General features: G+C 38.5%; 1 protein-coding gene across 2 annotated transcripts in view; it reads left to right on the top strand.

Moving 5' to 3' along the window:
* Positions 1–14175, top strand: part of MYB (MYB proto-oncogene, transcription factor) — a 33261-nt gene extending 19086 nt beyond the window's left edge. For both annotated transcript variants that reach the window (XM_059177488.1, XM_059177489.1), the window contains 3 exons: positions 739–849; positions 2947–3054; positions 13634–14175. In XM_059177488.1, coding sequence (XP_059033471.1) covers positions 739–849; positions 2947–3054; positions 13634–13750 — 336 coding nt within the window. In that variant the 3' untranslated portion in view covers positions 13751–14175. The remainder of the gene's footprint in view (positions 1–738; positions 850–2946; positions 3055–13633) is intronic.
* The last annotated feature ends 346 nt before the right edge of the window (positions 14176–14521 follow it).

The raw sequence follows: 14521 nt of genomic DNA, 5'->3' as shown, positions 1-14521 counted from the left end.
CAGATGTCATGGAGAGTTGAAATTTAAATTAAAATAATAGTATCTAATAGTGTCTAGTATAAAAGAAAAAGACACTAACTTGCAAGGATCAAAGTTTTAGTTTTGGGGGAGCTGGGTGGCTCAGATCATTAAGCATCTGCCTTCAGCTCAGGTCATAGCCTCCAGGTCCCGGGATCAAGCCCTGAGTTAGGCTCCCAGCTTAGCAGGGAGTCTGCATCTCCCTCTCCTTCTGCCTCTCCCCATGCATGTACTCTCTCTCTCTCTCTCAAATTAATAAATAAAATCTTTTTAAAAAAGAAAAAGTTTTATCTTGGGTGGCAAGAAGTATTTCCAATAGGTGGATATAGTGCCTCTGGAATTTTTTTTTCATATAAGGATAAATGTTTGAGAGACTGACCAGAGATTGACTCATTGAGATAAGATTGACAAAGTTGTAAGAGATTTAAAGTGTACAACAAGATGATATGATATACACATACATTGTGGAAGGATTCTCCCTCACTGAGTTAATGGGCACATCCAACACTTCACATGTTGACCTTTTGTTAAATTTTTTTTGTGAGAACGTTGAAGTTCTGCTCTCATAGCCCATTTCAATTATACAGTATAGTTTGATTACAGTCAACATGATATACATTAAATCCTCAGATATTATTCATTTTATAGAAATTTACTCTCAAGGGTCAGTGTTCTGTGGGAAGTTCTAGAAACAACGAAGCACTTCCTGTTTGCTTTTAGGTGGAATCCCCAACAGATAAAGCAGGAAACTTCTTCTGCTCCAACCACTGGGAAGGGGAGAGCCTGAACACCCAGCTGTTCACACAGACATCGCCTGTGACAGATGTGCCAGTAAGTACTTGCCCATTTAGGAGATGTTGGTGCCCCACAGAATTCTCTGCATGGTGCATGAGGCTCCTGTGGTTTTAGCACTATTTAATGCATCCTATTTCTAAATGTTCTCTGCTGTATGACTATTTTCTCATGATTATTAATGCTGAATATAGAAATTTTTGTATATGTATTGGAAATAGATTCTTTTCCATGCAGATTTTTTCATTACTTGTATTCTTATGATTTGAGAGTCCCTGCCACTTAAAAAATCTCCTGCGCCAAAATACATATTTCCATGAAAGCAGAACGTTAATTTTACATTTTCTTTTCAAGTGTTTGTCTTCTAAGGGTAGTATTTCCTCCTTGTTGCATTGCCTCCTGTTTGGTTTTAGGTAGCATCTAGCATGAGGTCAGTCCGTGTCTATAGCAGACACCCTTTATTATTCTTACTACTGCATGACTTTGCTTGCCACCATTTTTTAAAATAAACTTTGTTTTTTAGAGTGGTTTTGGGTTCACAGCAAAGCTATGAAGCTGCCAAGATTTTCCACACACCCCCCCCCGTGCCTGCATAGCCCTCCCCATTGCCGACACCCCCCACTAGAGTGGTACCTTTGTTACTATTGATGAACCAACATCATTGGTCCTTCCTCCCCCAAAGTCTATATTAGGGCTTATATTAGGGTTCACCTTTGGTGCTATACATTCGATAGGTTTGGACAAATTTATGACATGTATCCACCATTAGAATAGGATAGATACACAGTAGTTTCACTGTCCTAAAAATTCTCTGCGGTCTACCTATTTGTCCCTTCACCACCAACCTCTGGCGCTGCCAACCCCTGGCAACTGCTGATCTTTTGACTGTCTCTATAGTTTTGCTTTTTCCAGGACTTCATATCATTAAAATCATACATGGTGTAGCCTTTTCAGACAGGCTTCTTTCCCTTAGTGATATGTACTTTGTTTCCTCCATTTCCTGTCATGGCTTAATGGCTCCTTTCTTCTTAGCACTCAGTTACCACCATCATTAAAGTTTGGAGTTTGCAAACGGTTGTCCTTTATGGAGAATCAGAGCTAATAACAATTGTTAATCTTTATTCAGTATGTACTAAGGGGTAAGTGCCATTCTAAGAACTTCAGATGTATCACCTCATTGAAGCCTCACAATAGCCTTGCAAAATTGGTAACATCATCTTTGCCATTATTCCAACTAGGAAACAGGCACAAGGAGGCTTACTTACTTGCTTAAGGTTTTATAGCCAATAAGTGGTGGTTCAGGATTAGAACTCAGAAAGTCTTGTTCTAAATTCCATGGTTTTAACCATTATACTGCACTGCCATTAATTTGTAGCTCTAAAATATTTTGGTACCAATATACAAAATAAAGAGTTCTCTAGCGCTAAGTAAATCTTTCATTTCTATTTTTAGAAAATATTTATTTCTTTATTTTAGAAGAGCAAGAGCAGGAGGAGGGGCAGAGGGAGAGGCAGAGAGAATCCTAAGCAGACTCCCCACTGATTTCAGAGCCCAAATCAGGGCTTGATCTCACAACCCTGAGATCATGACTTGAGCTGAAATCAAGAGTCAGCTGCTTAACCAACTGAGCCACCCAGGTGCCCCAGTCTTTCACTTTTTTTTTTAATTTGAGAGAGAGAGCGTGAGAGTGGAGAGGTCAGAGGGAGAGCAGACTCCCCACGGAGCAGGGAACCTGATGTGGGACTTGGTCCTGAGACTCCAGGATCGTGATCTGAGCTGAAGGGAGTTGCTTAACAAACTGAGCCACACAACCGCCCCAGTCTTTCGTTTTTAAAAGCATGGATTTACCAATTCCTTTAGCAGATTTTTTATTTTTTTGAGTGCCCACCTCCTGCCTAGAGCTGTATCAGACCCCAAAGCTTTTTGTTTTAGAAGTGTTTGCCACAGTGGGATTAGGATTGGGGCATAGCTAAGGTCTTCTCTAAGCTCAGCAAGAAGAGAATTTCTGGCAGGTTCCCACACTTGTTCCTGCTCATGTGTATCACTTCATATAATCTCCTCTCTACAGTGTCAAAATTGTGTCAGCTCTCATGTTTTCCAGGGTCATTTAAATTCCAAATTGTTCTTTCCCTTTAGAATATTCTCACAAGTTCCGTTTTAATGACGCCAGTATCAGAAGATGAAGACCATGTTCTCAAAGCATTTACAGTACCTAAAAACAGGTCCCTGGCGAGTCCCTTGCAGGTAATTACTGTTCCAACATTGGTGCCTTAAAAGCCATTCACCAAAACACTCATCTGGAGGGTTTTGGGGGGGTTTTATTTTAAGACGTTAGTTATAGAGGAGTGATGCCTTTTAACTCTTGATGTCTAAAATCTAACAATTCCTTATTGCCACTCACATGAGACACAGCACAAGCTTTTATTAGAGCAGGTTTTCAAAGTGTGATGAAGTGAAACATTTCTTACTGTGACTGAGGGCAAGATCAGTGCTTACACGTGTCAATATCTTCCTCTTCTGCTCTTAAACATGTCATAAAAAGTTTATGGATACAGTTTTTTTTTGTTTCCCAATTTTTACCTTTTATGCTTAATTAGTAAGCCATCAAAACTCAGGCACTATTTGGGTTTAAAATTAAGTTTGATATTAACTAGTTGGAAAATGATTACCATCTATTTGACTACCAGAATAAGAAAGTCAGCTGCCAGTGTTGTGTGGCTAAGCCGTAGTTGATGGTCTGCTCCTGGGTTTTAATATCAAAAGAGATTTCCCTTATAACCCTGAAGTAGGTGTATGTTGATGAAATACAGCAAATGCCAAATTAATCCTGAGCCAAATGTAAAAAAGAATGCAAATTTACTCCCCTAAAGTATTTAAAGCAGTTCCCAACATGAAGTAGCCCAGCATCCAGTCACCTGCAGAGCCCTCCCCTCCACGTCTCTGAGCTACCCTGAAGGAAACTTCACAAACCCTAAGATGTATAGAAAACCTAGAGACAGAAGTGGAAAGTGCTATTTGTACTGTGAATTAATGTAACCAGAATAAGTTGGTGTGCTTTGAGAACTTGTCTTTTTTTTTTTTTCCTCTTAAGGGCTTCCCTATCATTGTGGTAGGTGTTCTCCCCCCCAAATTGTGAGAATCTTAAAACTTCCCCTTTTTAAGGATTGGTGATATTTGGTATTATTTTTTAAGTAATACAAATACAGCTAGAAGGGCTGTAGGCACATTTTGCTTTGTAATCAGATTGTTTTCCTGTGGCCTCTATCTGATCCAGCTGCTCTGGTGAGAGACTGATGGTTGACTGGAATATAGGACACAGAAGAGGGAAAGCCAGGGTGTGGGGGGCTTCTGGAGTGTTCCTGAGTCAGTCAGGCCTGTGTGTCACCAAGAACTGGGACAGGAAGAAGAGAACAAACTCCATTGAGGCCAAAGGGGGCCTAGAAAGCAGGTTAGAAGAATGTCAAGGCGAAGGTCAGCTCTTTCAAAATTTAACCTAGACTGATCCTGGCTCCAGAAAGGCAATGCATTCTTTGTTTTTCTTTCCATCTTCCTTCCAAAATACTTGGCCCTAGGTTTCCAGAGCCTAGAATTTGACCATTGTTGTTAGTATAGTAAGCTTGAGTAACTCTTACATATATTTTATAACCTAGTCTGGGATTCAACCTATATTTACAGTAGTACAGAAAAAAGGCATTCTGAATTTCAGAGAGTGAACATGTAAGTATATTTGAGGACAGATATCATGATGTGAGTAACTGTCATTGGGTAAGTTGAAAACCCCAGGTTACTTTACTAAAATTGAATCCTAGCTCTTGGGCCTAACTGAATAGTGTTTGGACAAAACCATTAGGGCTGAACATGGAACTGATATAAAAGATATGTTATATAAAACTGGCAAGTTGTCAGTATTATAAAAAAGTAAGTTGTCAGGTTTTTTAATCTAACATGCTAATGTATTTTTTAAAAAATGATTAGTATGGAACTTTATCATTAATGTATTTATATATTATTTAATGGAAATATTAGTTATCTTTGAGACTCAAAATTAAGTAGAGCCCTGTTTCATTAATCTATATTTTCTGCCATATAAAGGAGTCGTGTTTGGCACTCTACAGATTCTAATATCTGTATAATGGGATTAAGCCATTCATATAGATCATGTAGTGAAGGCAGTATTTGTCAATTCCTCTAAATGAAATAATTGAGATCCAGAAGTTAATTTTAGAGTCAATGTTTCTATCTGCACTATATGGTTTACTGATTCATATTGCTTAAATATATCTTAATAACCTGCTGTAATAGATAACTAATTCATTTTAAGAAATACTCATTAAATGAATGAATAGTACACACCAAGAATTTCCATTGTTTTGTGTCTTGGAGCTTTAGCTTCTGATACCATAGAAATAGGCGATTTCTAAAATGTTTTAAACTACTGTGATAAATATTGGGAAATTCATCAAATGAATCTCAATATTTAAGCATATATTGTTTCTATTTCATGTAGTCCCAATTCAACAATATTTGCATAGGTTCTTATGCAGTTTGGTAATTTTGTCTGTTTAGGACATAATACTTTATCATATATTTCCATTGATAATTCAATTTGACTTATTTAGGCAGATTGCTTGTGAATAGCATTACCGAACAAATGCATTTCTTACATGGTCTGGCTTTTCAGCTTAAGAGTACTTTATATAACCTACAGCTTTTGTACTTAAAATAAATCACATATTGAATGGGATTTTAGCCAAATAGTCTTGATATTTTTATCATAGTGTTTTTAATTAAAACAACTAGATATGATTCCTTAAAAAGTTTAAAATTTTGATACTTCTAAAATATAAAATGTCTGCCACTTATATAGGGCAATTGATTGTCTATCCTATCCACCCAGTAGTCTAGGTAACTTAAACACAAGCACAGTTTATTGAAGACTACAGTAATTCTGTGTTCTCTCATTTCAGTTTTAATCATCCCTGGCTTAATTATGGCAATAACACGTTAGGCAGAGCAATTACTATTTTTGAGGCCAAACTACTGGACCTTTGTGGTTCTAGCTTCTAATGTACATAAGAAATGCACATGCTTATACACATTTGATATTCTAAAACTAGAAATGCAAGAAGCTGTGAGTTTGACATTTTATTATGACAAGTTTCAAACATACATAGAATTATAGAAAATATTCTGATTTAGATTTATTCTGATTTATTAACATTTTACCATATTTACTGCATCTATTTTTATCATGTGTTAAAATTCCAGACAATACAACATTTATTCATTTATGTACTTCCAGATGTATCTCTAAAAATGTTTTTTTAAATGACCTAATACCGCCATCACACATTGTTATTTACAATAATTCCTTAATATTCTAATTCTGTGGCTCTATTTAAGTTTCCCCCATTAATCCAAAAAAGATTCTTTTTATTTTTCTAATCAGAAATGAAAAGGTTTCATTTTGTTGTTAAGTCTTTTAAATCTCTTTTAATCTCTAGACCAATGTTGTCCAATAGAACTCCTGCAGTGATGGAAATGCCCAATATGCTGTTGTCCAGTTTGATAACCACTAGTCGTATGTGGCTAGAGCACTTGAAATGTGGCTAATGCCACTGAGGAACAGAATTTTCGGATTTCATTTAATTTACACTGCTATAGCTTAATAGTCATATTTCCTTGCTCTCTTCCTGGAATTAACCATTTCCCCCAAGAGCTCTGATCCTTTCAGTGGAAAAAGGTGTGTAGAGACCAAAATCAGGGTGCTAAGTATGTCCATGTGTTATGTGGGTTGTCATTGAGAAGCAATGAATTTTAACAACTCAGAACTCCGAGTTACAATCCATAAACTATAATGCTTACATAGAGGCTATATTATCCATTGGGCACAAATAATGTTCTTTTTGTTTTTAAAATTATTTATGCTCAGCCTTCTTCCAAAAGGAATTTGTGGCAGCTGCACAATCTTATAATTGTTGAATTTCTTTTTTCTTTTTAAAGGTGCTTTAATTTTACATTGTACCAGTGAACAGGTACTCATAATAAAAATGTTCTGAGACATTTTTGATATTTGTGTCTCTTTCATGTAGCTCAGAATATGTGAGATCTTCATGTTAGACAATTATACCATGTTTTTCCCTCATTGTATGGGGGTAGAGGATGGAATCTAGAAGGTTATAAAACTATCTAATTTGGGGAAATAAAAGTTGGCTTAGAAAGCTTGTAGTTTGGGACACACACGTATGAACGCAAAGCTCCCTTCTCAACAAGGAGAAAAGAGCTACCTCTTTTCTTCAAAATGCTTTTTAATTAGCTTTACATTTTGAAATAACTTTATTATGCTAATAAACATTTCTTGAGGTAAACATTTTCAGTGGCAAATCCGAAACTGTACTTAAGTTATAAGCCTTCTGAACTTCTGTATTTTTCTCTTAAATTATAATTTCCCTTTATTCCTATTTAAAACCCAAGTGTAAAAGATATGTTCATATGCTGTTTTACACACGCACTTTCCGCTTTTTTTCTAACCACAGAATGACAGCTTTAAATTTTAATTTCCTGACTTGGCTTGTCATGGCCTTACTTTTGTAAAACAGTGAATTTAATTTAAGTGACTTTCTCGGGTCATTATTATTTAAACACATTTACACAGCATTGAGGAATCTTAAAATATTATTGCAAATAGATGAGACTCCCTTTTTCAGTTCCATGTGTTTTTGATTGCTCCTATCTTTATATGAATTGTTAATGAATTTTTTTAAAAACAGGGTGAATTTTTTTTGTATGATCAGCATTGCTGAAGAGCACGATAAACTAGCATGCAGACAACAGGAACCTGGGGTCTGGTTTAGACTCCACCATTTTCTGATTATGTGATCCTAATTCATTAACCTCTTCAGACCAAAATGCTCTTGTCTATAACTTGAGGACTCTAGTATGTCCTCCACTCATCATACAAGGTTGGTAGGACGATGAAATGGAGATAACATTGCTTTCAAAATGACAGCACAACTGCCCATGGACATTGGTGTTATCTATTATCAGGCAAAGGCTGTACACAGTCTCTGTCAGAAAGAGGCAAGGAGGCCTCCCCTATGGCCAGGGCTTCTTGCCCTGTGGTGTACTATTTCCTCTAGCACATTCTTTCTCATTCCCAGTTCCACTCTTGCAGAACTATGTCAGTGGGTCACCCAAAGAGAGAGCTGACTCAACTGATTCCTGAAATAAAGGTAGTCAGAGCTACCTTTGGTATGATGGAGATGAAACAACTGATTAATTGGTTTTCTCTATTTTTCTGCTTCTTGTGTTGGCATGTCAACAGACATGGAAAACAATCTGTCTACACACGACATAGGTCTTTCTAGGTATTTCTTAATGTACTGTGGTGTGGTTGATCTGCTCCTTTGGATACCTCTGTACTCATTTTGTTCTCGCTTGGGTCACTTTTTTCCACTTGCCGCAGCAAGTATTCACATAGTTGTTGGTAGTACTTCAGTGACCTGCTTTCTATATATGTCTTAAAATAAGCAAGTTGGCCATATTCAGCTTTTGGGTTGAACTAGAAAAGGCTGAATAAGGAGGGAAAAGGATATCAAGCTCAAATTCAGGATGCCCTGCCCCAGACATTACAAGACATGGATTTGTTTGTTTGTTTGTTTGTTTTTGTTCACCTTAGTAAACACTATGATGCTAACTCTTCCTTGGGCCAGTAAAGATAGAATTGCTTTGGAGCAATTTGGCACTTGTCTTAATCTTAATAGTCTGAACTAATATGTGACATCCTAGCCTATAAATGTTTGCAAAGTCTATGAACATGTAAGATGGAACCATAACCCTGAGACATGCAGGGAAAACTCCAAACTGGGGAAAATTATAATCACATTAGCAACAGTTAACTTGGCTTTGGGTGGGCAGTTGAGGCACAAGTGGATGGGGCAACTTCCAATCACTGCCTGAACCTTTAATTCCCTAACTTTTAAGGCTTTTTTCTATGAGAAGTTAAAAACCCTGAAGTTGGGGTCATTTCACTGTTTTGTGCAGACAATGGGAGGCCTTCATGCGTGGGAGAAGTTGACCACTGACCTTACCTTAGTGACATTTCATCGCTGGTCCATCCCTGACGTTCAAGATTCAACAGTTTTCAAGATTTTTACATTATGTCTTATAATTGATACATCTTTAAATGATGCCCTTTGGGGAAGGAATTTTTGACTTTTAGAATTTTAGTCCAGAGCAAATCTTTTCTTTAGATGGGTTAAATAAAATAATTGGATAATTCTTGTCCTTACTTGTTAGGACACCTATTTCTTATTTAAAAACAGAACTAAAGAAAAACAGTACTGTCTCATGAGTTGCTTTGGTTTGTCAAAATCATTTTTTTTTATGACTGATGCAAATTTTTTATTAGAACTCTGAATTGGAATGCACGTAGCTTGCCAAGATTTTTGAACATCAGCTATTGTGTGAAGTTGCAGTGTGAATATAATAATGTTCAACATGATGAAAAAACCTATATTCTAGAGGAAAACGAGAAGACAATCTAATTCTGACAGAAAACCACCTGTGGACATGGTCTTGTCTCATTTTATTTCTTCTGTTTTCCACAAAGGATCCAAGTATTTATTTCAAGTGCCTTAGCAGGATATCCCAGTTAAAGCTTTGACAGTCTGTTTACAGTTCACTTCTGCCCCGAGGACAATTAAAGGCCCATCTCAGGATAAACAAGGTGACTCTCAGGCAAGAGGAGGAGGATGTGTAGTAGGATTATTAATGTTGAAATGAATTAGCATTTGAGTGACAGGGCTGCATTAACACGAGAATTCATGTGCAGAAATCCATAATTCTAATCAATCCTGTAAAGGAAGCTAAAATTAAAGACGGAATCAAGGAGGCACAAAGGTATATATGACAGTAGTAAAAAATATTATTCTAGCATGAAGACATTTAATCCCCCTTTGTCAAAACTCTTCTGTTTGCTTGAAAAGTTGGCCAAGGGCCACAGGGCTTCAAGGTAGGGAGAGGGAAGGAAGAGGTAAGGAGAGAGAAAGAAGCAAAAGAGGAGGCCATCGTCATTTCAGCTGCTGGACCTGAGCACCTCTTCTCTTACCTGAGTACTGGTGCCTCTGCTCTTCCATAACTCTCACCCTGTTGGTCTATGTCTGCTCTAACCAGGTTTTTCATTCATTGTTGTAAGAAGTACTCACACCCACAGAAGAGGAGATGCCCGCTCATGGTGCCCACTGGCTTTTCTACACACAGTGGCTACTGGGTCCTGGTGTTTGTCTGCACCAGGACAGTCATGTGTTCCAACCGTCTTGCCCTCCCCGGGCTTTGAGCTACAGGGCTTATATGCCCTTGAGATGCTCCATTTTCTGGAATTCGATTTGTTTCTTGGAAAATTCTATTTTGACTTAGGAAAAACTGACTGTTTGAAAAGTTTCCTTAAAACACTAATTAAAAATATAGGGTACCTTTTTCATATTGATCTTGTTTTAAATATCTACTCCTGGAGAAAGAGCTAAACATGGATAAAGTGTTGAGCCATGTAGGAGAGCCAATTAGAACACAGTCGAATTTCAAGAAGATACATAATTTACATGTTTAGAAAAATTAAGTCTATATTTATTGAAGCACAGCTAAGAAAAATTCTTTAAAAAAATTTTTTTTATTTAAATTCAATTAACTAACATATAATGGATTATTGATTTCAGAGGTGGAGGTCAGTGATTATTCAGTCTTATATACTGCCCATCACGTGTCCTCTTTAATGTTCATCACCCAGTTACCCCATCTCCCACAGACCCCTGCCCTCCAGCAACCTTCAGTTTATTTCCTATGATTAAGAGGCTCTTAGGGTTTGTTTCCCTCTCTGCTTTCATCTTTTATTTTTTCCTGTCTTCCCATACGATCCTCTATTTTGTTTCTTAAATTCCACCTACGAGTGAGATCTTATGATAATTATCTTTCTCTGATTGACTCATTTTGCTTAGTATAATACCCTCTTGTTCCATCCACATTATTTGAAATGGCAAAATTTTTCTTTCTTTTTTTTTTTTTTTTTTGGATGGCTGAGCAGTATTAAGTAGAAAAATTCTTCACCAGAGAAAAATAGAAACATTTGTCCCTGTTTCTCACTTTTCTCTCCAATCTCACCTTCATTCCCCCTTCCCCTCCATCTGTTTGTATGGATTCTCTCAAAATAGGTATTTTGAGGTTTTGCATGTGTCTTATGTGATTTGGGATTTACATAGATGATATTGGCATATGAAGGTATTTCCTTCTGTAGCCTCTTCACTCACTTGTTTTTAAGACCCATGCCCTTGGTTCTGAGCATTGCGCAATCCTTCATGCAGCCGTCCGCCATATTTCCCTCTTCAGTCTGGAGTAGTGACAGGTCACACCATGGCAGTGGCAACAGATGCTAACTCAGTCACTGAAACGGTAACATCAACTTTTCTTAATTGGGCTTCATGCCTCAATTTGGTGTTTCAGCATGGCACTGAACAATTTAGCAACAACATGGAAACAACTGACTTAATTGAAATATGGAATTTGTACGGACAGATATACACTAGAGAAACGTGTGTTTAATCTGCTTGTTTGAACCTGGAGAACCATCATTTATTCAGAACTATTTCAAAGGAATACTGTAACTACTCTGGTGATTTTGTTTAGGAAAAAAATAAATGTGACCCAAGGCAGAAGTCAGCCCCAAACAAACACCTGTCATCCTTATGATACACAACTCCAGGAAAATATTATGATAATCCATCTCGCTATATAGTATTTCAGGGTAGGTGCTGAGCTTCTGAGCCTTCAGAGCAAACGTGTGTAAACTTGGATGATGCCCTTTGCATTAGTGGTGAGACTGCGTGGCAGGTGGGGCAGAAGCCGAGAAACCAGCTTTGTGTCTGTGCAAGCTCCCAAGTTAGAACATGGCACCATAAGCCTTCTGTCACTGACACTTTGTTCCAGCCATAGGCTAGGAAACCCCATCACTGTACAAACGCCACGTTCATTCAGAATGATTCCTCTTTGCTACAAAGCCTGATGATTTTGACCTTCACTCTGCCCCCCCACCCCACCATCTAAACACTTCTTCCTGCAATCCAAGACCTCACTGGGCTGAGCCTGCAATTTTCCACTGTTAAGGACACTAATGGCAGGGGCGTCCTACACTCCCAAGGGCCTAGACTCAGCCCAGCTTCGCTGCTTCTTAGCTGGTTAACCTTGGGGATGTTGTCCACATTCTTTCTTCCTATACCGTTGGCCGGTCTGCAAAACTGGGCCACCAATCCGCCCCTGTGCCTCTGGTAACCTGTGTCAGGATGACGTGCGTGAGATTAAAGACGGAAAATGCTTGGAAGCATGGCTGGCGCATGGTGACCCTTGCTGAATGTTGTCACCAAATCTGTCTGATCTTCCTCTCTCGCAGTCCCTCCCATAAGCAGTGTACAAACTGCAGCTTCCTGGTTCTTTTGAGCTATTTCTCTACCCAGGGTACGTTCCTTTTTTCTCTCCTCCCCATCTTGTCCTTCCCGGGCAGTGTCTCAGTGCACCATCCCCCCTTCACCTGGGCACGGCCCCACGAACCTCCCACAGTGCCTCTTACCCCACCTGGTTCCCATGCATTCACTTTGTCCTCTACAGGACCTTGGAGGCTCTAAAAAGGAAAGGCCTTTTTTGGCTTATTCTTTTGTCGCATGGAAAAATCCCTCTTGGGTGTCCATAGCGGGAAGAGTTGGGCTTTTGCTAAACTACCGGTTTAGTTTTGAGCTCACAGACCCCGAATCTGCTTGTGTTTCTGTGTCTCCCTTTGCGGTGATGGCTAGAGAGCTCAGGCACAGGCTTGAGGCTGACATCTAGCTGGCACACTGTATTTCATGACAAACGTTTTATGTACAAATATCACCCCATCGTCGTGTTATTTATTTTTTCCATATTTCCCCATGACCCTGCCTCGGCTACTGTTTAATCCCTGTTATCTTATATTTATTTTGTGAGCATCATAAATCCTTTCAGGAACTAAGTAGAGCAAAAAAGTACGTATTTCAGTTGGAAGCAATATGGAGGGAAGGCAGGGTCTCAGACTGTGCAGGAAACAAACCTGGGCCCAAAGCCACTCCACTCCTCACCCTCGGAGCAGCTTTGGGCAGGTTATGTCCACTCTCTGAGTCTCCATTTCCTGCCAGTTTGAAGAGAGAAAGAACCTCCCCCTCAGGGTGCGTGTGCTGTGTCAGTGAGATCATGACTGTGATGTGTTGAACACCAGACCCGGATATTGATGCTGCCTAGTAGATCTTTCAGCGTGTCTAACCTGGACAACAGAGATTTCTAAATTAATTGATATTTCACTGATAATACAAAATACATACTATGTTTAGTAGTGAGTCGATTGCAGGACCTGTGGGAGCTTTTTCTCTCAGAGAACTGAAGCCCTCCCCCGTTTGCATAATGAGTAAACGCCCTGAGAGACATCTTAGGTATCTGGGAGGATTAGTCCCATTCCTGTCTCCCAACTTTGCAAAAATCACCCTAATCAACAAAAGGCGCTCAAGGGCCAAGATGCAACTGTAGCTTGTGATCTTGTCTGAAGTGGGGTTTCCTCTCTCTTAGCAATAAATGATTTCTGATCATTAATATCCCTTCATAATGCTGGAGTCCCGTAAATCAGGTCTTATCTGACAAAGGCTCCCTGGTATCTCCTTTTGCTGTCTGAGGATCAGAATTCCATCAGCTGTCCTTGCTGGGATTGGGAATCCTCGGGCTGAAATATGGGTCTCCTGTCTAACCTCGTCATTGGCCTCTTTCCCCCCATTAGCCTTGTGGTGGCGCCTGGGAAGCTGCCTCGTGTGGAAAGACGGAAGATCAGGTGACGGCTTCTGGTCAGGCTCGGAAGTATGTGAACGCCTTTTCAACCCGGACTCTGGTCATGTGAGACGTTTCTAGACAAGCATTATGGTTTTCAGAACACTTCAAGTTGACTTGGGATATGTCATTCCTTTACATGAGACTTTTCATGAATGGGAGAAGAGCCTATTTTTGTTGTGGTACAACAGTTGAGAGCAGCACCAAGTGCATTTAGGTGGATGAAATCTTCTGGGATTTCACCCCACAAAAAGGATTTTTAAAAAATAAATAAATAATAGTCTTACCTAAATTTTTAGGTAATGAATTGTAGTCAGTTTAATATCTTAATGCAGATTTTTTTAAAACATAAAGTGATTTATCTGTTTTTTAGAGGACCAATGGACCAGTATTTTTTTCCATGATGAGGTTTTTGAAATTTTACACACACACACACACACACACACACACACAAAGGTATTCCAATATATCACTTTTCTCAATCACTAAACACAATGCATTACTGTAAATGTTGGCTTAATACCATGGGATCTTTAAATCAAGATTGTAAATGCTCATTTATGGTTAATATCATTGGAGGTACATTTATTGTACTAAACCATTTTATGAGTTTTTTGTTAGCTTGCTTTAAAAATTATTACTGTATGAAATAGTTTTATAAAAAATTATATTTTTATTCAGTAATTTAATTTTGTAAATGCCAAATGAAAAAATGTGTTTTGCTGCTATGGTTTTAGCCTGTAGACATGCTGCTAGTATCAGAGGGGCAGTAGAGCTTTGGATGGAAAGAAAAGAAACTTGGTGTTAGGTAATTGACTATGCACTAGTATTTCAAACTTTT

This window comes from Mustela lutreola, chromosome 6 (genome assembly GCF_030435805.1).
Source record: "Mustela lutreola isolate mMusLut2 chromosome 6, mMusLut2.pri, whole genome shotgun sequence".
Lineage (NCBI taxonomy): Eukaryota > Metazoa > Chordata > Mammalia > Carnivora > Mustelidae > Mustela > Mustela lutreola.
Note: the sequence above shows the minus strand (reverse complement) of the source record. Positions and strands in the feature narration are given on the sequence as shown.